We start from the raw sequence: 25,249 nt of genomic DNA on the forward strand, positions 1-25,249 counted from the left end.
TTTATTATAAGATCGATAATAAATAAATTATATATTATTAAAATTTTCCTTATAATTCGCCGTTTGAAACTTGATTAATATTTTTATTTTAAAAATTATATTAACGGAAATTGCAATTCCGTCTGATTAGATAAAAACTCGAGTAAGGGTTAAAAATATGATATCGTCAAGAGATGACTAATGCTACTTCAATACTTTTCAGTTTTATATTCGTTGATATATATATACAATTTATTAAATATGCTGAATACATTTAAATATAATCATGCTATCGTTAATAATTCAATTGTCTTACAAAGCAACATACAAAAACACTGTTGTAATATGTTGTAAATGTTGTTATTACTTTTATATCGAAGAGTCAATCATTAACACAAAAATCTTTTAATTATAAGATTGCTTTCAAAACAACAATATTTATCTGTTATATATATGTTATACAAGATGTGTTGTGATCATTTATTCTTTTTTTTCATTCCAGAATTTCTAAATATGATTTCGAGAACTGATTTTTTAAAGAAAATAAGACATTTTTCCTTTTCGTGTATTGAAAATGAGATATAAATAACAACGCGAGAAAATGATGATGATATATTGTGAAACGATTTAACGTCAAAAATATTTAAATAAGAACTAATTTGTGGCTTAATTAAATCTGATCGGTCTTCATCAATTTCTGCATTAGAAAATAATGCAGCCGTTTCCCTGATGACGCATTTTACTGCTCTTCGGCATGGTGAATCCCGGGCAGCATTGATCCTGCTGCATCAGCAACTGGGAATTGCTGAGATCGCTACTAATTGCCGCGCATTCGCTGTTGTCACCAGGTGTTACATCCACGTTGTCCTTTCGCGTTTGCGAAGACAAATCCAATGACGGATTCGACTCGTCCTCGGTGTCACTCTGTGAAGACGAGGATATGGCGTCTATCTTCACTTCCGGTTTTACGCCGGCTGACCGATTTTCCGCGCGTGGCGACAAACTGTCCCGATGCTGCCGGAAGTGCTCCTCCGTATCGCTCAGAAGGGAATTAAACATATCGGAGACGTTCCTGCCACCCATCGCGCCCATAGAATTCGATCGACATTCTGCCAATTCCAAAAAAATATATTTATCACTCGATGAAAAATGAGACATCCCTTTTTCATCCTTTTATCAAAGCATTTTTTTCATTTTTTATTAATGTACCCAAAATATGCTTAAAAGATATACTTAAAAATGTTAAAATAATTAATAGTTAAGTCCCTTTTTATTTATTAAAATTAATATTTTATTAATGTAAAATATAAATATTTACTTAATGTTTTACTAAAAATATTTATTTTATTAATAATATAATAAATATAATATTAATAAAATAAATATTTAATAAGCGTTAAATAAATATATTTATATTGCATCAATAAAATATTAATTTTGGGTACTCGGGTGATCAAAATGCAAAAGACCTTTATATTCGTTCATTGACAGAAGGGTTAATTAATGAAAAATTGCGAAGAAAAGAGACAAATTTCTTCTACCTCGAATTTCCACATTCCTTGTCGGCGAATTTGCGACCGATCGTCGCGCGACATCGTGAAAAGTAATGGGCGAATATATCCTTCTCTCCTCGGAAAAAAATCCGGAGAGTCCCAGTGGCGTCGGGGATGACATCTTCGACGAGCCTCGTCTCGACGGCGCTTCTGCCGAAGTCGGTTTGTCAAATATGCCCGGATTTATCATACCTATCACGCCTACTGCGGACTGTTGTGAAACTCTCTTCTCGAAACTTCTTGTATGCCATTGATGAGATTCCTGTATAGTGATACCCTTAGTGGAGACGGAACGCTTCTCTCGTTTCTCCAGCCAATAGGTCTTCATCGTGCCTGGCATCAAGGTCAGGATTGAAGAATTAGCCCAAATATATAACGCGAGGATTAAAAGCATTTCAGGCAAAATGAGAAGATGATTTACCTTTTCCTTTGACTTCGATTTCTCCGCGTTCCTTAACTTTGTACGAGGGTGATAGCAGTTCCTTAGTGGACTGGGATATATGTATCTGCATAGCCTGGCTGGTCGCTTCCATCCGGGCCGCCGTGTTGACGGAATCACCGAAGAGACAGTATCGTGGCATCTTCAAGCCAACGATACCAGCTACGACTGCGCCGCTATGAATACCAACTCGTATCTGAAGATGATTGCCTAAAAATGTAAAAATTCATGTCCTTGTCCTAGTATAGCGTTAACTCTCCAGTAGAGTCTCACGATAAATAAGAAATGTAAAATAATCAAATAACGACGAAAAACGTCTAGTATAATTAATGAAGAGAAAGATTAAAAAATAAATATTTTTATTATATAGAATTAGAAAATCGATAAGAATATATATTTCGACAAAATTGTGGACTTGAAAAAAGTAGAAAAAGATCGATTTTTTCTTTCTTCTTTTTACCTGTCGAACGATCCTTGAGATCGGTTATCGCCTCAACCATGTCGAGAGCCATGTCGCATACGCGATCCGCATGGTCGTTTTCTTTCACTGGTGCACCAGAAACCACCATGTAAGCGTCACCGATAGTTTCAACCTTGAATAAGAAGTTATACAAATAGTATTGCTTTTTATTTTATATAAAAGTACTTTTTTTCGAATGTAAAATTATTTTAGAACGATTTGGATTAAATTGGATTAAAAATTAAATTAAAAGTAAATTGAATTTTATATTAGTGCATATTCATTGTCTCAGAATCAGCAATGGATAAGATTCGAGAATCGGACGCGCGCGTAGCAAGATTGAACGAAGTTTTTTTTTCAAAAATTACAATCGATATTCTTTCTTGGAGTACCTAAGGAATACCTTGTACACTCGGTTTCTCTCTGTCAAAGTGTCAAACAGCGAATACATGGCATTTAACATGGACACCACTTCCATCGGCGAGATTCTGCTGCAGATCTCGGTGAAGGTCACCACGTCCGAGAACAATATCGATACTGTGTCAAACATCTGTAAAGAAATAAAAAATACGGATGTTTAAAAATAATTCATTATCAGAAGTCACAATATATAGATTCTTTTATAAATTTAATAATTAATAATCTATAAATTTAACAAGAAAACGAATTTATTTGAATGCTGTAATTCTGATATTAAAAAGAGATGATTAATTGTTTATTTCGATTCTTCGTTACCTCCTTTTTTGTATTAAAAAAGAGGAGAAAAATATAAAAATTATCCTTTTCTTTTCTAATTCTTATTCTTTTTATATTTCAGATAATACACGACTTCAAGATTCTGGCGTTGCTTTTGAGGAATTTTCCATCTTGCTTCTTACAGTGATAATTAAATAATATGGACAAACAGAAAGAGGAAAAATTTCCCTCCACTCTAATTAATCGTACCTCGCAAGTATCAATCGGACTTTCGCCATTCCTCAAGCGATCCGCGACCTGTTTGGGAATCATCTGGTACAACAATTCGTCGGTACGCTTCATCTCCTCGTCCAGTTTTCTCATGGATTCCTCTAACTTTTTACTCTTAAGTTGTTCTTGATCTAACGCCAGTTTCAACTCCACGGATTGTTGAGTCCCAGCTAGCATGAGATCTCTGCAAAATCGTCAAGTAGATAATTGGATCGCAAATTACTACAGTTTAATTATTTTTAACACAAATGTTACGATATAATGATTTTTTATTAAGATTATTAAAATTATTAAGATTTATATAATCATGTCTAAACAATTTAGCAGAATTCTATTTCTTTTGTATAAGCAGCTTTGTGTGATGATTTTTTTACCGGCTAAAATCATGCATCGAGAGATCATTTATGTAGAGGCCAGTCGCTATTAAAGCGTTCAGATCCGGCATGACTGGTGTACCGAGATACATCATCATTTTCCAATTGTCCATGTATATCATTTGACCTGAAAAATGTGCTATTAATGATATGCAACTAAAATTTTTGCACTTTTGCATTCATATTCTATATTTTATTTTTTGACGTAAATTGATTATTTCTGCGTATAATGAAAATGAAGATAGATAAAAAGTATAAGTCTCAATTTCAGTGAGTAAAAAATAAAATATATCACTTTACTTTAATAACACTAATTTTTAATTCTATATTCTAACTTTTAATTTAATTTATAATTAAGAGAACGATGAATGTACCTTTCAATCGTAAAGTCTTATCTTCTATGGTTTCAAGCTCGTCACTCAAGAGAACTTCGTTTCTGTGCCGATCATTCAATCGATCTGTAAGCACCGGTTCGACAGTGACCAACTCGAAAATGTTATTCGTTCGATTCAATATCTAAATCAGGCAAAATATTAAAATTAAATATTATTAATATTATTTATTTGAGTTGAAAAGTGATTATGTAGATTCAAATTTTCTTACTTGTTACACTTACCGATTGAAATTTGAACGCGATAAGCGGTCGAACCAAGTCGAAGAAGTACGTGATCTTTTTGCCAACCAGATCTGGCAATATGACCATTAACGAATTGCCAATATTTCTAACTACCATATCCGAGCTGAAATTTAAACGTCGATTGACTATACAGATTTCTTTTTTATTTAAAAATCAATTTGCATACATACTTTATTTTTAACTAATTCCGCGTAAATTTTTTTCTATTTGAATCCCTAATAATTATTTATCGAACTATGACCAGAATTTGAATTAAATTTAAATTAAAAATAAAAAAATTCAAATTTGTTTCTAACAAAACAATTGAAATGTTATAGGTAGTACACGCACCCGAAGACGATGCAGAAGGGAAATATCTCGAAGAGCACGCACGCCCCGATCGGCAGGTGCTTCTCCTCGCGAGTCATCGCCAGCGAGGCGAGGGTGAAGGCGCGATTATCGAAGGTAAGCTGAAAGGTCACATGCACGGTGTCGAAGAGCACCTCCTCGCGCACCAGCTCGATTTGCAGCTCCTTGTGATAGAAGTGCCGTGCCACTTCCCTTATCTGGCCCATTGTGTAATAGACGAAGCCCCGACGTTTGCTCCGATAATGAAGGGTCAAACCTGCACGTTCATCAGTCTTTATTTAAAAATTTAGCTCCTAGTCCTTTAGCTAAAAATTAGACTCCAAAATATTATAGTGCAAGAAAGACAACATGTCTATTTTATTATCTTATTTTCTTTATTATTATTCATAATCAAACGCATAGGCGTCCGCAGGATTTTTTCCAGGGAGGAGCATGATTTAATTTTTTTGTTTCTTATTATTATTCTCTGTCAATTTTTTAAATTTAATTTTTTATTATTTTGTTATTTTAATACTTTTATATTAATAAAATTGCAAATAAATTCCAGTGTTTATATTCACAAAGAGAGCAAATGCTTAATATTTTTCTTCATTCCAAAGGGGGGTAAATACCCTCTCTTGCCCCACCCCCCTGCGAACGTCCATGTTATTAGCGACGTCTAAATTATTAACGACAAAAAAATTCTCTCGTTAAAGCGCAAGCTGATTCTTTAAACATTCACCTTGACGCGTTTCGTTTTCACAGATGAACGACGGCGCTCGCATCCTCGGGTAGGAGAACTTGAGGTACTCGTGGAGATTGTCCAGGCCATTGAGGAAATCCCTCACGTGTCGTCCTAAGACCGAGAGCACGCGATCGTAACCGTACTGACCGACGAATCCTACGAAGTGCACGCCCATCTGATCGAAGAACTCCTTCTCCGTCACGCCAAGTACCTGAGGTTCATTCGAATTTTGTCAACAATTTTTACGGAAATAAATGCGCAAAAGATCGAACGTTTTGCGAGGGACTTCGTATCCCAAGTAGCAAACTGACGTCATTAAACGTCAAAATGATGTCACTTTTACGTTTAATGACGTGAGTTTGCTATTTGGGTTCTCTCTTCAAATTAATTATATACACGTTGTAAATTTAAAGGCTTGAAAAAAATTATATACATTACGAACTCTGAATATATTTTACATCTGTAAAAATTATTTGCATATTAAAATACGAATTTTTAATTCTATTCTATTCTTTTTTTTCAAGCCTTTAAATTTACAACGTGTATATAATTGATATTGAAGAGAGAACCCAAATAGCAAACTGACGTCATTAAACGTAAAAATGACATAATTTTGACGTTTGATGACGTCAGTTGCTATTTGGGTTCTCTCCTCAACAACTGACGTCATTAAATGTCAAAATGATATCATTTTTACGTTTAATGACGTCAGTTTGCTATTTGGATTATCTCTTCAATATCAATTATATACACGTTGTAAATTTGAAGGTTTGAAAAAAAGAATAGAATAGAATTAAAAATTCGTATTTCAATATGCAAATAATTTTTACACGACGAAAAATATATTCAGAGTTCGTAAAGTATGTAATTTTTGTTTAATGCCTAAATGTACGGGATACGTCGAGAGAGAACGATTAAGGAATTACATCGCTCACCTGAATCGCTTTCTTTGCCAATCTTGGTATCAGGTTCTCCGGATAAACTTGGTGAACGCTGAAGCTCGGCTGGTCCACGGACGCCTGTCTGCGAATTTCCTCCCATCTGTCCTCGCCGTAAACCTGCCTTATATATTCGGCCAGATTTTCCAAGATTAGACCGTACATGGTTCTCTTTGAACAAATTCTATACTGGAAACACGTAAATTTTTACCAACACGATCTCTCACGTCTGTACTTTTTAAAATGTACTAAATTCCCATTTATTATACAATACATGCATTTTTTAAATGATAACTCTTTCTTCAGGTGACGCTTTTATATGAGATGATGGCGGATCCTTTTCAAGAGGGTACCTTTGTATAATCTGCATTACGCAAACGTTAAATGTGCACAATCTCCTTCATTTTTAACGATACTTTGAGGATGCTCATCGCGAGTCTCGATCATCGATGATTACTGACCTTGCTTATTAAAAGGACGGGACCTGATACGCATATGTGTGTGTGCGCATATATCCGTTTAGCCCTCTGAATTAAAATCAACTTCCCATATGGGTAAGAGTGCGGTTATTATTAGATCGTTCATAATTTCGCTCACGTATGTCGGCTCACGATGACGATCTCGCGCCGCTGATTTATTTAAAACGTTTCAACGACATCAATAAGGTTCAAGCTTTGGCCTTCGCGGACCGAAAACGCATCCTCCGGCATTAAAATCTTCTCGACGTACGATCTAATAAACTTTAATAATTACAAACAAACAAATGATAATTATTTTTTGATGTGACAAAATGAACTATAAGAATCGCAATAACTTTTCTGATCTTGAAGAGTCATGAAAATAAATTAACATATTTGAAGATAAATTTTTTAATTGCTCGCGCAGTATAAAAGAGGCGACACGATAAAATAATTTAGGATAGAGACCTTCCTTTTAACGATCTTATGATATGTCTCTGATGTGAAAAATGTAACTTCGATCTCTCTCGCGCTAATTATAATACAAATATGATCTACAGATTCTTAACTATGAATATTCCATTAATAAAATCGAGAAGTTATCAAAAAAAAATTTATATTTCACACATATTTATATTCTGACGACATATTGTGAAAATTATCTCGTTTATTAATATTCTTGAGATATCTTGTTTTTTATGAATTTTTTAACCGAATTGAAAAATTGAAAAATATTAGAAAATCAGAAATTAAATCAATATATATTTCAATATATAATATCGTATGGATTTCGCATGGCGGCATTTGCTCTTCTATTTATATGAAGCTCTTTTGAAGGAGCACCATGCCATTAAAAAAATATCCTGAAATAAATGCATCCGCGAGTCTTATTTATTTTACGCATCTACTCTATCTAAAGCACTTTCAAATATATCAGTTATTTTTCGCGCTAATAAAAACGCATCTTAGCTATATATACATATAATATAAGATGCGTATATTACAACATTAAAATATAGAGAAATAAAAAATCTGCATCACAGCGTATTTTATTGTTTTATAATATTTTTATGCTTATATATATATATATATATATATATATATATATATATTTGCTTATTATAGTAAAGAGAGCCTTATTGTTATATAATATTTTATTTCATTTGCTAAAAACAGTTTCATTTAGAATAAATTATCTCGCTATAATAATAATCTATAATTCTTGTCCCACAATTAGAGATAATTTCATGCAAGATACTATAAGAGCTATTTTATTTTAAATAGATTAATTTTTTAAATTAGATTTTGCTTTGAAATACAATTAATTATAATAATTAGCGAAATCTATATGTTTTCTTCGTACAATTTTATCACTATTTTCTATAGTCTCTATTTTTTGTCTCACATATCATTATGAAAATTATTGAATTATCCAGTATATATTTTAAAATATTTTTACCTGTTGCAGTTAACACACCCCGATATCTTCGTTGGCTTCTCTCGAAACAACAAACGCACTCTTCCAAGCTTTTCCTTTGCGGAAGCTGCGGCGGAACTTCAGAGATGCAACGGCGGAAGAAGGGGCGGATTACGGGTCACCGGTGGGTAGCAGCACATTGCACAATTTGGCGCACAAACGCAGAATCACGTGTCCCGCAACACAGTGCCGTGTACGGAATAATCAGATGGATTCAATGCGGATCTCCCACCGCTTTCCGCGACTTTTCAATCTCGTCTTCCTCCCCACTCATTTCTGCCTTCCTCTTTCTTCGTTCCATCTTCTTTGCTCGGTCTATTTAGGCCACCGTTGTACAGGCGATCTCTTTTCACCCCTTATTGCCACCCCCTTCTCCTTGATCAGGGCCGGTTTTATATCAAGCACTTATAAGGACACCTCGAAATACGCGAGATCTATGATAAGATATGACAATAATTAAAATATAGGAAATGCAGAAGTTCTAGACAGGATTAATTTTTTGTTAATCTATCGTATATAAATTTATATATCATATTATAAATTTTGTACAAGTAAAATGGATATAAAAATTATCCGCACAATTATACATTTTTCTAATTATTATTTAATTCTTCGTGTTTTTTTTTAATTTTATTAATTTATATTTATTTTTTAATAGCAGATTTTTTTTGTAAAAAAACAACTTTTGCGGAAAAATATCAAATAATTCATCAATTTAAATCAAACATCTGTCATTAAGAAAAAAATAATATATAGAATGCTTATATATATAAGTGTAAATAATTAATATCGAGGTCCGATCCTGTTTGCAATCTATTTCATCTTCTCATAGCTGTTAGCTAATAAGATCCTTTTAAAGACACTGTTTCGTGCGGCTCCATTATGGAATACGGTTATAATTGTTCTGCCTGCTAGCTATTCCAGTTAATTAGATTGAGGCAGTGCTTTTGTGCTCACAAATTGATATTGCGTTTAATCGAGAGATACAATTTAAACTCGTCCCTCGGCCTTCGTCGGCAATTTCTTTGCTCTCGCAATCTTCAGCAGCTACCTTTTAAAATTAATATTGCATTTTCGGTGCCATATAAATTCATCATTTATATATAATCAATAAATTCAGCATCATATTTTTCTAATTAATTTCCTTTTTATAATTAAAATTGAAGACAATATTTTGAATTTAATTAAAAGTAAGTTTTTTTTTAATCTAAGACAAATCTTTTGTTCTATATATTTAATTACTTACGTAATAAACTTTAACTGCGAGAGAAAATATATCATAAAGACAATTTACGAAAGCAACCGATAAGACTGAATAAGAATTCGAACTTTAATCGATCTGTCGACCAATCTATTAGAGCGTGAAAAAAAGAAGTAAAACACGAGGCAATTCGCGATATCACTATCATGTCAATTTCGATCATTGATCTCTGTATATGTTACAGGAAAATTAATACCGTGATAATAAGCCTCCCTCATCCTCCATTCGCTCCGCCGAGGAAAAGACGAGGGATGAGCGAAGCTTCGGAGGATGCAGCAGGTGTTAACAGATGATGGAATCACGACACATACGGTTCTACAACACGCGTTTCTCACATTGACTCGGCACGGATGTACTGTGTGTGTGCGAGAGACACTCGGGATCAATCTGCAAACGAGGAAGCACGTGCGCGAGTACCAATCGTGAGTATGCGCGCGGTTTTTCTCCCTCTAGGGCTTTAGGGGGTGGCAGATGACAGAATCGAACGGGGCTTTCAAGTACTAATTGAAAGATACACAGAGGAAATTTTCTCGTAGAATTTACCTTCTCTTTACCTTTTTCTCTTAGAATTTTAGATGAAAATCATGATCATCGTGAGACAATATGGTGTTGGAAGAATTTTATGAGTCTCTCTGATTAATTGATATTTTTACCACAATAAAAAATATTAATATCTATCACAATAAGATATAAAATATGTTCGATTAATTTTACTTATGTACATAGTAAACATTTACTATTAATATTAATCAGAGAAACTTTTTTTTATAAAATTCTTCTAATTTTACTATACATATATTGTCCCACGATTACAATGATTTTCAGAGTAAATTCTAAGAGAAAATTCTCTCCGTGTAAAGATTGCTATTCGAATAAATAATGCTACTTTTATTTAATTTTTTAAAAATAAAATTTAATTTGCACGTACGTCATTCGATCACAGATGAGAGAATTTTCTTTTAGAATTTATCCTATAATATATATATATATACACACACACACATATCATTTTAATATTACATAAAAATATTAATCTTCTATATTGGACAAACTTTTTGTCGCCAAGAAAAGAAGCGTCAGGATATATAGAAAGTTTTGTAATTTTACCGCATATGTCTTTCCCCGATCGCGTATCTCTCTCAAATATCATGATAACTCTGGAAAAATGTTGCGCACGTGATTATTATTACTTGCAATTGCAATAAATTATTTTTAAAATAAATTTCTAAAAGTTCAAAAATTATATATATTTCAGCAGTTTCACAAATAATTATTTCCTCCTGTATATATAGAAATCAAATTTTAAACAATAGAACTTTATCATTAATAAAGAAAATATAATTTTAAAAAATAATTTGTATAATAAATAATATAAAAAAATAATATTTCATTCCTTTAAACGCAAAACAATAATCGGTTTTATGATCAAGTACTGCTAGTACTTCAGTGAAAGCATATACTCGCTATATTTTCCAGTGAAATATATAGATAACATAAAAAATGTGTAAGCATCCATTAATCAATAAAAGCAATTAGTAAAATAATGATTTCATAGCCAGATACCATAATGGAGTAATATTTGTCATATAACATCCCCTTAAAAGTGCCCTGAAAGTCGATATCTCACTTTTATTGTACAGATCTAATTTATTTTACGAAAGAGTAAGCAAATTGGAAGAAAGAACAATTTATTTCATGATTCAATAATTATTCGATTCTGTAATCATTAAAATTAGAGAGAAATTGATTTTATAGTTATTTCTTACATATAATTTGTTCTTATTATTGTGACAACATTTTATTAGAATCTTTGATCGTTTTACTTACTTTTTCTGCACATAATAATAAAATTTCAATCCTATTTAAAAACAAAAAAGTTGATCCATTCTTGAAAGCGCAATTTTACGTTCAATTTGTGAAATCGATTTTATTTATAAATCACCTGTGCTCTAATTTCTCTCACAATTTTCATTACAATTTATTGTTGCTAATCAATCTTTGACAATTATTAATAATTACTTTATTATTATTGTATTATTTATCGTCAGTTTTTCGCCGTTCGTCGTATTTATTCACTTTGATTATTTGCATTTATTATAACTTTTTACTCTCTATTCTATTTTATTCAACATTTATTTATTTTAACATTATTTATTTTGATACGCATGTGATCGAAATTAATAATTTTTTTATTACTATATGCAGAATATTTTAATAATTAACGCTAATAATTTTTTATATCATTAAATTTGACTTTTCAAATGATGATCTTCGAAGAGGATGTATATTTAAAATTAATTTTATATATATCAAATTTCATAAAAAAAATTAATAAAATCTTATCTCGGCGAATATATATATATATGTATATATGTCGTTGTGATTGAAAAGTTTAACCACGCGCGATTGAGATTGAGATCGATGTTTCTGTCCGGCGAACGGCGATGCTACTGATCGAAAATCTGCTTAGTTATTGAACAGAGTCGGCTGTTTCCTGCTGTGTTCAACGTTCATGCATTTGCGTTACGCGCGTCAATAAGACGACATCCAAGCTGTTACCCCGATTGATTACTAATGGATTAATGAATTGTATTAACTGTGCCCCGTCGTGGCTTCTTTCTCAGCTAAAGAATTATGTGCGCTTTCTTAATTAATTGTTATATATTTTTTTTCTTCATGTAAAAGCAAATTTATATACTATAATTTATACTTTATTAATATAAATAATTTTTTTAATTCTACTTTTTTTATATAAGAATCTTTTCTCTCTCATCTGCTATATATACATATATATATATATATATATATGTGTTATTCTATATATATATCTGATGCTTTAATTCTGTGAATAAAGAATAATTAATACACTCTCTCGTCATGTTAGCTTTATAGAGTGAACAATTTCAAAAGAATGCAAATTAAATGAAGCAATAAACGCTCGCATATATTGAGCAATTAGCCTATATACACACTATTTTCAGATGTTTTAGAACCTAATTTAAATAATGTTTTAATTATACTGAACTATGCATGAATGAAAAATTTTATAATAAAAAAATGGTTATATTATGTTAATAATTAATATATATGTTTGTCAGCTGTGACATATTAAAAAAAAATATATATATGTATATTTATAATATTTGTATATATTCTTCTATTCATATATACTTACAACACATGCAGCCAATTAAAACAGAACACAATTTGCATGCAAACTCTTATATGAGGTTCCATAAGGTGACTCCAGATGACGTTTCTCTTTCTTAATTCATAGAATATACATTCGAAAGAATGACATCGCATGGAGATTCCATCAGCCAATCGGGGCGGAGAGACCTCTGCTCCGATTGGTCGACGTCCGTGCGAAGAATATCTCAACGCGAGTCCGCAATCTTGACAGCTTCGCGAGCACGTGGCCGCTCTAGGGACATTTGGATTACGTAACGACGTGACGTCACGCGACGCGTTGCCAGCCCTGTCACGCGAGCCCCGTGAAAGTACGCCCGACGCGCGTGGGTGGGATAGGGTGGGTATGTAATGTGTTTTCAAAAATGTAGAAAGAGTATGTAAAAGGGTGTTGTACGTGTATACCTGGCTTGGTACGTGACCGATGACGGTGATGACAAAGGGATAGGGAGAGCGAAATCGCGAGGAAACCGAGACACGAGGGATCGCCTGATCGAATAATACAGCCGGTGGTAAATAAAAATAGCGACAACAAAGATGAACGCATTGCTGTGGCTCGCTCTGAGTGCCTGCGTCACGTACGCGTTTAATCTCGAACCGCGAATACCTGTTATCAAACGCGGCCTGGAGGGCTCCTACTTCGGCTACTCGGTGGCCGAGCACATAGAGGTCGAGAATCACTCGTCGAGATCCACAAGTTGGTAAGTAACTTGTACGGGACATGAGTACTTCATCCGTCAACAAGTTAATTTTGATATATTTATTAATTTGATTTTACTAATTGTTATTAATTTCTTATAGATTTTATAGCATATAGATTATTACTGTGAATAACAACTGAATGTAAGAATAATCGTCAACAAGTTTTTATTAATTTTTCTATTTTACTAATTTTACTAATAATTGTTATAATTTCTTATGGATTTTATAGTATAAAGATTGTTACTCTGAATAATAACTAAATGTAAGAATAATAATCTCTTCAATGTATCATCAATAAGTTTTTATTAATTTTTCTACATATATTTATTACTTTTACTACATATTAATTGTTATTGATTCTTATAGATTTTTACTGTAAATAATAACTGAATGTAAGAATAATAATCTGTGCAACATAAAATTAATGAATATTAATTATAACTATAATATAATAATTGTTAATAATTATATATATATTGTAATTTCTTTTATAAATCTTTATATTTATACATTTTTTCCATAAAAAGATTGCTATAATAGTAAATTATAAAAAATAAAGCTTATTAGAATACATAAAATATTGTGATTTAAAATCAAATTTAATTCAATTTTAAATTAGTACAAAAGAATGAGAATGAATATTTTCTTGTCATATATTAATATCTTTTTTGTTAAAGATATATATATATATATATATATATATATATATATCTGTATATTTTTGTTTGCGTAAGATTTTTTATTTAAAAATAACTCATTTTATTAAGAATTTCAATTAGTCTAATTTTTAATGATTTCTTTGTGTAGGATGCTGGTTGGTGCACCTTTGGATCAGAATCGACAACCAAGAACAAAGAAATCAGGGGCGTTATGGCAATGTCCGATGTCAACATACTCCAGAGATTGTGTTCAAGTTATTACTGATGGACGTCTGCGTATGTTTCATACATTTATTTCTAATCATTATTATTGTGATAATTGAAGATGTACTTATCGATAATAATTGAATTTATACAATAGTATAAATCAATTATTATTATGTATCTTATATTAAATTCTGTGTAATGTTTGAATGTCAGGGTTTTGGGTTGCACACGCCTTTATGTTTTGCTAATAAATGGTCGGTAAATCTTTAATTAATCTTTATTTAATGTAATTATTTATTTATTATTTAATATTTAATTTCATATTATGTATAATAAGATGCTTTTTTGTTGAATCATGTTTCGGTAAACCAGTGGGCGATAATCTATTAAAGAGACCATATGAATACGAATCATACGATTCAAGTAAGTGTATAAACTTCAGCAGTCTGCAGAATGAATTGAATGAAGAGTTTGAAAGTTTTTTATCAACGGTTTGCCATCGAGATTGCATATATCTTTTTTGGATAAAAATATCACAAATTAAGTACGAGAGCATGCAATTAAAAATAATTAATCTCAATCATCTATTTTATAATTCTTATATATCAAAGCTTGCTCTTGTTCAAAATAACATAGGAATAGAAACAGAATTTTGTGACAACGCTATAATAGCTATATATAAAACTGGTTAGCATTTTTATGCAAATTAACATTTTTGCTTTTACTAACAATATTGCTTATTTATTTTTATATATTTATTATATCTCGTAATAATCATACAGTACTTCATTTAATTTTTTTGATATGCATGGCTATATTCAATACATAATGTAATTGCTAAAAATATAATTTGCTTTTTTAAAAACAAAAATTTTTAATAATTAAATAATTAGTTTGAAAATTGTTATTTATATATATTCATATTATTTATTTATATATCACTAATTCATTATTTATTTATTAATATCTATCATTTTATTATTAGATATTTTGTAATCTACTAATTTCATTACTAGAAATTTTTTGTTAATTATTTGTCAGTTAGTACTGCTGTTTTATGGCCCTCTCAATCTCGAGATAAAAATTATTTATTAATTTATTAATTTAATTATATATATTTTTTATAATTTTTATTTTATTTATTAATTACTTTTAAACTATTATTACATTTAAAATTTTAAATGCAACAATCATAATAATAGACTTTTAATTGTCACATATGTTATAAATAATGCTGCAAGTTATAATGAATGGGTTGATATAAAATTCGTAATTTAATTCTCTTGAAAACAGGTGCATTTGAACTCATTCTCAAAACTCCAGCCCTGTCAAAACTGTATTTTTTCCAGATTTGGAATCCGATGATTTAATACCACCAGGAAATGATGAGATAAAAGATAATCAATGGTTAGGAGTGACTGTACGCAGTCAGGGAGTGGGAGGTAAAGTTATGGTGAGTCAACAGACACAAGAATATTGCCTCTCAGAGAGATGATACATATACATGTACAGATTATTTATAATTCGTCACATCATACTTCCAGGTATGCGCGCATCGTCATATCGTGAAGACAGCCGACTCGCAATGGGGTCAGGGTCAATGCTACATATTATCCCAAGATTTGAAATACGACGATTTGAAAAAACCGTGTTCCGGGAAACCTACAAACAAGTAATACGAATTATTTCAAATATTTATACAGGGTGTCTGACATAAGATATCACACCGAAAATATACAAGTAAATCTTGTTATTTGGAGACAACTTTTCCTCAGCAAAAATATTGAGGCATCAATAATTTTCGAGTTATAAGCGATTGAAAATAAAGGTTTTCTCGCAAACTAAGCTTTGTGGAAATAAAATATTAACAAAACCAAATTCTCCAATTAATTTTAAGTAGAGTTTACTTTAATAAAATTTTAATTTAAGGTTTAGTTATAAAGATACATAATGGCAAAAAATTGAGAACATGCAAAAAATGATGACCTTTCTCGACATTTTTGCTGGAGATAAATTGTTCCCAAATAACGAGATCTACTTGTATATTTTCGGTGTGACACTATATCAGACATCCTGTATAGGCATATCTTTGTATACATCTACTGCGTTTGTTTAAATTTCAAGTATTGTATATACAGACTTTCTCGATTTTTTTCAGAGCCCACGAACAGTTCGGTTATTGTCAGGCCGGAGTCAGCGGTTTATTAACTGCAGAAGATCGCGTGGTGATCGGCACCCCGGGGCCGCATACTTGGCGAGGGACTCTGTATCTATTCACAGTGTCCGATGAGTTTCTAACTAGAGATAATACAGTCTACAACGCACCGATGCAAGATATCTCGCCCGTAAATAAATACAGCTATCTCGGTACATATACTCTTTTATTAGAAACACATTTTCCTCTGGCTGAGAAGAGAATTTGTTGTTTATTCGTCGCTTTTATGAATTTACATCATTGCTAAATCATCAATTCTTCTTTTCCCAGCCAATAATGCGATTACGCCATGCAAATATCGTTTAAATTAATGTTCTAATCAACATTTAAATTGCAGGAATGTCTGTGGCTGCTGGAAACTTCTTCGGCAAGGGTTTAGCTTACGCCGCGGGTGCACCTCGTTCTAACGGCACTGGCCAAGTGGTTTTGTTTACCAGACGTGATTTCAAGCCGGACATGGATGTCGCTCTTGTTCTGGACGGCGAACAATTCGCATCCAGCTATGGATACGAAATCACATCGGCAGATGTAAATGGAGACAAGTAAGGCATATTTGCATTCACAGAGAGAATTTTCTCTTAGAATTTAGCCTGAAATTCATGGTAATCGTGGGATAATATGATATTGAAAGAATTTTTTAAGAGTTTCTCTGATTAATATTTTTACACCACAATAAAAAATATTAATATATGTCACAGTAAGATATAATGTTTGATTAATTTTATTAAAATTATATATATATATATATATATATATAGTAAAATTTCAATAATTTTAAAATATATTAAAAACTTAGGATTTTTAGAATAGTTCTATACAGAAATCAAATTATTTTTGTGTTGACATTGGTGGATAAATATAAGAACATAATTTGATTTCACAGCGCAAAAATATAAATCCTAGAAGAAAGATAGAGAGCTCGTTGTTCTAACTTATAGTTTGCTTAATTTTCGCGAAAAATGCTAACTTTGAATTCAAAAATTGAGGCTTCTATAAGTCCTAGGACATTCACTTTGGACTTGTTTTGTAGATTTCTACAAGAGCTTTTGTTATCTTATCTCTATCATAATATATTAATTAAATTTAAATATTATTTTAAAATTTAATTATAGCAAAGTAACTCTTTGATCAACTGTTTTCTGCTAAAAGAAATTAATGGAGTTTAAATAAACTTTATATTACTTTTTTTTAATATTAAATATTAATCTTCTTAATAAATAAGATCAAGGAATAGTGCGCGCTTGTGTTGTTCTAGTTTATTTTTAAAAAATTATAACTTTTTAAGTTTATTGCATAATGGCCAATTTATTTATACATTTCAATATTTGTTATTTTAGAGTAACTGATTTGATCGTAGCAGCGCCGTTCTATTTCAATAAAGCGGAAGGTGGAGCTGTATACATTTATACATCGCTAGATATATGTAAAAATATCAGAGATCCCGAGAAATGTTTGCCTGTCAAACTCGTCGGTCACGAGGAATCGAGGTATGTTATGATGTTCTTGTGCTCTATAATCTTCTTTTGAGTTGATATTAAATATAGTTATGTTAAATTAATAGGTTTGGATTCGCGTTGACAAACTTGGGTGATTTGAATAAGGACGGATACGAAGATATTGCAATTGGTGCTCCATACGAAGGGAAGGGCGCAGTCTATATCTATTTAGGTTCGAAGAATGGTATAATTAAAACACCATCACAGGTAAAATGGACATTCTCGAAAATTCATCGTTACTTAAATTTTATTCTATTAAATCTATACAATTTTATGAATTTATTTTTTTATGATTTATTTGCTTATTTCATCCATATGTACAATTTTGCTTCATGTTCATTATATATTGTTTAACAGATAATTCACGCTGAGGATATGCCCACGCCATTGAAAACATTTGGTTATTCGTTAAGCGGAGGCATCGATATGGATCACAATGGCTATTCGGATCTCTTGATTGGAGCATATGAAAATGACGCAATCGCGCTTCTTCGTGCGAAGAAAATCATTGATATTTCCACTTATATACGTTATGCAAAGAAAGATGGAATATATCAGGATACGATAGAACCTATCGATCCTAATCGAATTGGATGTTCGGCCGATCTAGAGACAAATCACACATGGTAACATAGTCATCCTAAACGAAAATAATTCTGCGAAACAAATACGAATCGTCAAATAAATATATGAAATGTGACTATACTTGTGAAACTTTGCAGTTTTACGTTTGAGGCTTGTTGCAAAACGGAATCGTTAGTGAAGGAGGAATCTATGCAAAATCTGAGATTAAATTATTATATCGAAGCGGAAACTTATACAGGAGCTAAAAAATTCTCAAGGGTTTGGTTCGGCGCTAGTGGAAATAATGCTCGCCTACATTACGTTAATCGAACAGTTACCTTAGATACCACAAAATTGGTACACTGTCAAAAGGAAATTGTCTATTTGAAGGTAAAGTCAAACTTGTACGCTCTATTAACATTTTATATTTGCATATTAATGCAACACAATTATTACTCAACACATTTTTTATTACTTTATTATTAATAGTCTATATAATTTCCAACATATATTTTATTTTCGGTAAATATTATATCTTTTTAATAAGCAAAAGCTTAAATCTTTATATGTGTGATACCTTGAAAAAGAAAAATTTATTAATCACTTAAAAATGAAAAAATATCGCTCGTTAATATTCAAGTAATTGAAAATATTTATTTAAAAAATGTACTTCAGTTTTTATACACTGCATTTTTAATGTGCTTATGTAACAAATTTTACAACAAATATTGAATATATTGTTGTTTGTTTGTCTAAAACATTAATTTTTATTTTTGTGAATAAATAACATTTGTTTTTTCTAATAGGAGAACACACGCGACATTCAATCGCCTATTAAATTCCGCCTGAATTATTCATTGATACAAGAAGATCCAGTCATGCCTCCGGAAGGTGCTCCTTTACCTGATATAAAGAATTATCCGATACTCAATCAGCAAGAAGCCGCACGCGTATTCGAAGCCGTTTTTCAGAAAGATTGTGGAAACAATGATATATGCGAAAGCGACTTACAATTATCAGCTAAACTGAATTTATCAGGTAGATATTTTTTTCTTACATAGTATATTCAAACGGAATTATTATATATAATTTTATTTAATTTTAATTAAACATATATATTAGTTTTACCCATTTGTAAAATATAAATATTGTATATATTTATTCGCATATGTCATTTATTAATGTAACTTCAATTAATTAAGAATGTCGAGATTTTCAACTTGACAATATATAAAAAAACATTCATAAAAAAAATATTTTTACACATTTGAAATTATCGATGATTGACGAAATATATTTCTCATTAGCATCTTCCGTAAAACCGGACTTCTACGAGTTGCTTTTGGGCGAGAGAGAAGAGATAGTGGTGGAACTCAACGTGGCGAACATCGGCGAATCCGCATACGAGGCTCAATTATTTATCGTTCACTCTCAAAACTTGAATTACATTGCCAGCAAGAGCAACGATTCCATAATTTGCAATTTATATAATGCTACTTTGGTGTCGTGCTCTATCGGCAATCCATTCAAGAAGGATAAAACGGTAGACATACAAGTGAGATTCGATCCCAAAGGTCTCGAGGATAACGAATCGCAATTAAGTTTCACGATTTTCGTAAACTCCACATCGAAGGAAGTCACAGAAAAGCAACCTACTGTATTGCAAGCTACTGTGTTGAAACGTGCCGAGCTCTCAATTAAAGGGTAATTATTTAAATATATATTATTTATAATATATTCTATACATTATTATATGTGTATAATATATATAATATCACAATAATATATATTACAATATATATGATGCATTATTATAATAATATATATAATATATTATTATAATATAAAATTGTTAGTTTAAAATATAATGACTCGACAACGTCGTCATTTTTTTCCATAATTATTTCTTTCATAAATCATTGACTGAATGTTAAATGATTCTGCATTGTAATTTTTATATATATATATATATATATATATTAATATGTATATGTAGCTACAATTACAATACTTTTAATAATATATTTATCATTGTATAAAAATTGGTATATATCAACAACTAAGAACACTTGTTCAATTGATTTACTAAAGGAAAGAGAGAGAGAGAGATATCATTAAAGATAAAAATTAAATAATTTAATGAATTTATGTTTGTATTAAAAAATATAAATTAAATTCTCAAAATTATTTAATTAAATTAATTTTTGTCTATTTCTATCACACATTATACTAACATTACATTTATTTGTAGGAGTGCAAAAACACAGTGGGCGTTTTACGGTGGTCCGGTAGTTGGTGAGTCCGCAATAAAGTACTTGAACGAAGTAGGACCGAAAGTATCGCATACTTATGAAGTGTTCAACGAAGGCCCATGGAAAGTCAGCACTGTGGAAGTGCGCATTTCTTGGCCTTACGAAGTCGCGAACGACAAAGCACACGGCAAATGGTTGTTATACATGGAGGAGATGCCGACTGTCCAAGGTATTATAAAATTTTATTTCTGCTAATATTCAGTTAATTAGAAAGTGATAGATTTATCGCATTTTAAGTATAATTCTTCTTTGTGGTGAAACATGGAGTGTGATATTCCTGCAAGGAATTGCAGTTTCAATATCTGAATACGTGCATATATTTTAGAAGTTTATTTTAACTTGTATAATTTAAAAACTCATAAATAACTTTTAATTTTGAGTTATTTTTTTATTTCAACATAGTAAGACTGCTAGTTACCAAAGATTAAAAGTTAAGAGTAACAATTAATACAATACATATATTGTATTATTAAACTGTATTATTGTATTAATTTTAACATTATTGTATTATAATTAAAATTAATTCTAAAATCTATGATATTAATATATTATTATAATATTAATATTATACAATATAATATATATAATATGTATAAAATATTAATCATGCTTATATAATATACATATATAATGAATGTATGTTAAATAATTTAGCTTTGACAGATGGTGAATGTACATTGCCACCAGGGCATATAGTTAATCCTTTAAAACTGCAAGATAGTATCAATTTTGACGACACCGATAACATTTTGCAACCTTCAACTTCACCAACAATCTTGTACAACCATACTAATCATATAAGAACAACACGAGACACGGAGAAAGTTGTAAATACGCGAACGATTATCGACAAAGACGGACATCGCCATCGTGTGGTTGCAATGGTAAAAACTCTATCCACTGTATTCAATTAAGTTCGCAGAATTCAGTAAAAGCTTTCGAATTAAAAACGGAATTTTTAATGAATTTATGTATAAGAGAATTTGTTATTTGATATAAAAATGATTGTTTTATATATGGATAAAAGTAAAATCTTTTTATTTTATGAGACTTTATTTTCGAGAAAATTGATAACGAACAATATCTTTTAATATCATTTATTTTTATACTTTTAAGTAATTCTTGTTTAATGTAAGATATTTCATACTATAATATTAGAGTACTTTACAATGATTATATTACAGAATTGTAAAGCCGGTACAGCCAAGTGTTTCGACATAATATGCTACATATATAATCTACAGAGGAAACAGGAAGCCATCATAACTGTTAAAGCAAGGTAATATAACAAAAATATAAAAAACTAATTATTATCGATTATATTGTGCGAAATATTTTTATTAATTATAACATTTTAAATTATGTGTAGAATATAAAATCTTAATAAATAATCTTTTAATTTATTTTAAAATATATTTATATATTACAATTGAACTATTTTAAAGTTAGAAATAGCTTGTGCTTTTTTTAAAGAAATAATTGATTTCAGGCTTTGGAATTCTACTTTAGTGGAGGATTATCCGAAAGTGGATATGGTTAAAATAGGCTCCAACGCTAGGATAATAATACCCTCGAATGTTGTAATACAGCAAGAAAATTTGAAGGATGACCATGCAATTGTAAGTACATATATTTTAGTGTATTGTTATTGTTAGGCCTTGTACACAAGAGAAAATATTAGGGAAAATAAATATTAGGAATAAGAATTTTATTTTTATTTTAAAATAATAAATTCAAAAAGACTGATATAAAAATACAAATTCGGATAATATGAAGGATTAGTACGGGCTAATTAGCTAGTAAGAGTCTTTATATTTAAATTTGTATTTGTATATCAGAATTTTTTCGATTTTATTATTTTAAAATAATTCATATTCTCTTAATATTTCATATTTATTCCTCTATTGCGCGCAGAGCCTTATATACAGTAAAAATATAAATTATGAAGAATTAGATTTCTTAGAGAGAGATTGAATTCAGAAAAATATCCATATATAATAATAAAAATCATGTTAATAAATTTGTTATTCGATGTCATGTAGGCCGAAACGATCGCTTATCCAGATCTGCTGGATCAACAAGAAGCCGAACCCGTACCGGTGTGGATATACATTGTAGCCGCGGTGGCGGGTATGTTATTGTTCATTCTCCTTACTTTAATATTGAGAAAACTCGGCTTCTTCAAGAGACGACGACCGGATCCGACTCTATCCGGAAATCTCGAGAAGCACAGGGACGACAATCCCGAGAACGAAGCGTTATTCAAGCATTAAGACTTACAAATAAATCGAAATACGTAAGGTATTCGTGCAACGAATTGTCATAATTACTTAAGATAAGTACTTATGGTGAAGCTGAAGAAGGAGGTATATATGCGTTTTGCGCGCGCAACTTGTTTCCGATTTTATACTGCCTGAGTTTTTATGGGACGCATATTTCGTATATAATATATGTACGTGCAGCTAAGTACGGCGAAAGTTGGTAAACAATATATTGTGATATTGTTACACTATATTAAATATATTTTACACACGCGCGATAAATCTTTCTCAAAGACGTCCGGATTATTATTGTACGTATGTGAACACGACGCATTATAGATGCCTTAACATTTATTAGATACTTTCTTTACAGAAAAAAACGTATATTATAATAATCTATGATGAAGAAACATGAATATCAAGCAATGAGTAAAAGTGTTATTTTGAAAAAATTATGAAAACGGGAATTATTTTAAAAATTACAAAAAAAAGAATACTTGTTTTAAGTAAAAAGATAGACACGATTTAGATGTTAGAAAGTGCCTATTTAAAGAGTTAAGGCATTTATAATATTTAGTGTGCAATAAATGACCGGTTTATCGAGTGGAGATTAGCTGTTATTAGTTTATTTTTTCATGTATTTCATTCGTGCCATTAAATATAAAATAGCATTATTGACGTAACAAAGATGAATCATATTCACATATAATAGAAATCTTCCACTCTTACTTTATTTTGAAATAGAAGAGAGATTAAAGAAAGCAAAAGGACGTGCATAAAAGAGAACGGAATCTTAAAGTAGAAGAGACGAATATACAATAGTATATATACAAAAATAACTCTTTATTTATATTATATATTTTAAAGGATCTCTTATATCAATTCAAGAAATGCATAAATTATTTAAATTGCAATTTGTAAAAATAATTCATGTGTTTAAACTAACATGTTAATCTAAATAGCATTAACTTTTTTTTTTTTCTCAATTTCATTCATCTCAAGATTTATTTATTACATCAGATGTAAATCGAGTTTTATGACATTTCATCGTGAAAGGAAACAAGGATATATTTAGTGAGATATATTTAAATAAAATGGGAGCAATTATCAAACATGATTAAAAGTATATAAAAAAATTTGTTCTTTGAAATATGTGGAAATTTAGATTTGACAGAATCATATATGTAATTAATATTTTACGAAAATTAGTTATGTTTTTGGTTAGATAAAATATAGTTATATAAATATTTGTTGCAATTTATGTAAACATTTTATTGCTTACATTAATTGCTTTTTATTTACATCAAAACTCAGATAAATCTTACTTTTGTCTTTCTTTAATATGGATGTTGAAGACAGAAGTGAGATTTATCTGAATTTTGATGTAAATGGAAAGCAACTATTATAATCAAGATATGGATTATTCTCAATTACAAATTAAACATGTTCATTTTTAAATCAATATTTTTATTTGTGATAATATATCCTAAAAAGAGAAGAAACCATTCTTTGCGTATAATATGTATAAAATTTTCGAGATATATAATATATAAAAGTGGAAAAAAAAGAATTCGCACAAAAACAATGTCATTTTTGTACAATGAATTATATGATTTGCAAATTTTTTTACAAAGATTGATGATGTTAGATCTTTCTGCCAATATTTGTTACTGCCCTGTAAAAGAAGGAAACGTTTATATTATATATTTATAATTATAAATGTTACATTTTTTTATATTACATATTCTTATTATATGTAGAATTTTTTAAATAATGTTACAAGATAAATTTTTATATTTATCTACTGTAACGAATATAGAATCAACATATCTATAGATGCGCATTTTATTATAATTATGAAATAAAATTTTATTATATTCTTTAATATTAGTTATGCATTACATTTATATTTCTGTAACAAAACTCTCTTCCATTAGAAAAAATAAAAGTATTGCAAAAATCTTAGATATGTACAGAAGAATTAAAATATGAATATATATTAAGAGAGAGAAAAAAGGAGTGTATATGTG

At 30.2% G+C, this 25,249-nt stretch overlaps 2 protein-coding genes and 1 long non-coding RNA gene across 9 annotated transcripts; 1 reads left to right on the plus strand and 2 right to left on the minus strand.

Moving 5' to 3' along the window:
* Positions 1 to 226: 226 nt before the first annotated feature.
* On the minus strand, positions 227 to 12,868 carry Gyc88E (Guanylyl cyclase at 88E). 5 transcript variants are annotated; one of them, XM_085484430.1, is made up of 16 exons: positions 12,790 to 12,868; positions 9,811 to 10,001; positions 9,341 to 9,400; positions 8,336 to 8,787; positions 6,416 to 6,607; positions 5,478 to 5,691; positions 4,739 to 5,012; positions 4,388 to 4,511; positions 4,146 to 4,287; positions 3,772 to 3,898; positions 3,377 to 3,581; positions 2,835 to 2,981; positions 2,432 to 2,564; positions 1,954 to 2,181; positions 1,521 to 1,865; positions 227 to 1,088 (listed from the first exon to the last, which is right to left on the minus strand). In XM_085484430.1, the coding sequence occupies exons 5-16, from the start codon at positions 6,581 to 6,583 to the stop codon at positions 682 to 684; spliced, it is 2,514 nt and encodes an 837-aa protein (XP_085340556.1). In that variant the 5' UTR covers positions 6,584 to 6,607; positions 8,336 to 8,787; positions 9,341 to 9,400; positions 9,811 to 10,001; positions 12,790 to 12,868; the 3' UTR covers positions 227 to 681. The 5 variants fall into 5 exon arrangements, with proteins under 5 accessions (XP_085340556.1, XP_085340555.1, XP_029175858.2 ...); XM_085484429.1 differs by having other exon boundaries at positions 9,341 to 9,404; XM_029320025.2 differs by lacking the exon at positions 9,341 to 9,400 and having other exon boundaries at positions 6,416 to 6,602.
* On the plus strand, positions 5,611 to 25,184 carry mew (multiple edematous wings). Of its 3 annotated transcripts, XM_085484426.1 has the most exons (23): positions 5,611 to 5,696; positions 6,449 to 6,645; positions 6,725 to 6,972; positions 8,345 to 8,477; positions 9,799 to 10,036; positions 12,892 to 13,504; positions 14,313 to 14,440; positions 14,744 to 14,794; positions 15,721 to 15,824; positions 15,916 to 16,043; positions 16,530 to 16,738; positions 16,924 to 17,128; positions 17,924 to 18,073; positions 18,148 to 18,289; positions 18,440 to 18,708; positions 18,805 to 19,036; positions 19,453 to 19,684; positions 19,954 to 20,350; positions 20,898 to 21,127; positions 21,613 to 21,842; positions 22,143 to 22,237; positions 22,448 to 22,577; positions 23,001 to 25,184. In XM_085484426.1, exons 6-23 carry the CDS (start codon positions 13,341 to 13,343, stop codon positions 23,229 to 23,231), a joined length of 3,327 nt encoding a protein of 1,108 aa, XP_085340552.1. In that variant the 5' UTR covers positions 5,611 to 5,696; positions 6,449 to 6,645; positions 6,725 to 6,972; positions 8,345 to 8,477; positions 9,799 to 10,036; positions 12,892 to 13,340; the 3' UTR covers positions 23,232 to 25,184. The 3 variants fall into 3 exon arrangements, with proteins under 3 accessions (XP_085340552.1, XP_085340554.1, XP_085340553.1); XM_085484428.1 differs by lacking the exon at positions 14,744 to 14,794; XM_085484427.1 differs by lacking the exons at positions 6,449 to 6,645; positions 6,725 to 6,972.
* LOC114944512 (uncharacterized) lies at positions 15,562 to 16,674 on the minus strand. Its single transcript, XR_003822208.2, has 2 exons — positions 16,512 to 16,674; positions 15,562 to 16,033 (listed from the first exon to the last, which is right to left on the minus strand). It is a non-coding gene; the product is annotated as an uncharacterized LOC114944512 (long non-coding RNA).
* Positions 25,185 to 25,249: the final 65 nt, after the last annotated feature.

Source organism: Nylanderia fulva, unplaced genomic scaffold, assembly GCF_048542155.1.
Source record: "Nylanderia fulva isolate GAGA-0341 unplaced genomic scaffold, ASM4854215v1 Scaffold3, whole genome shotgun sequence".
Lineage (NCBI taxonomy): Eukaryota > Metazoa > Arthropoda > Insecta > Hymenoptera > Formicidae > Nylanderia > Nylanderia fulva.

What these genes read in the sequence shown, in the direction of transcription:
- Gyc88E (XM_029320096.2), bottom strand. Translation starts at nt 6,583, where the DNA reads ATGTACGGTCTAATCTTGGAAAATCTGGCCGAATATATAAGGCAGGTT. An exon ending in CCCTTCTGCATCGTCTTCGG is followed by an intron (nt 4,512 to 4,738) that starts GTGCGTGTACTA and finishes TTTAAATTTCAG; the next exon opens with CTCGGATATGGTAGTTAGAA. An exon ending in TCGCGTTCAAATTTCAATCG is followed by an intron (nt 4,288 to 4,387) that starts GTAAGTGTAACA and finishes TGCCTGATTTAG; the next exon opens with ATATTGAATCGAACGAATAA.
- mew (XM_085484426.1), top strand. Translation starts at nt 13,341, where the DNA reads ATGAACGCATTGCTGTGGCTCGCTCTGAGTGCCTGCGTCACGTACGCG. An exon ending in GAGTGGGAGGTAAAGTTATG is followed by an intron (nt 15,825 to 15,915) that starts GTGAGTCAACAG and finishes TCATACTTCCAG; the next exon opens with GTATGCGCGCATCGTCATAT. An exon ending in ATCATAACTGTTAAAGCAAG is followed by an intron (nt 22,238 to 22,447) that starts GTAATATAACAA and finishes AATTGATTTCAG; the next exon opens with GCTTTGGAATTCTACTTTAG.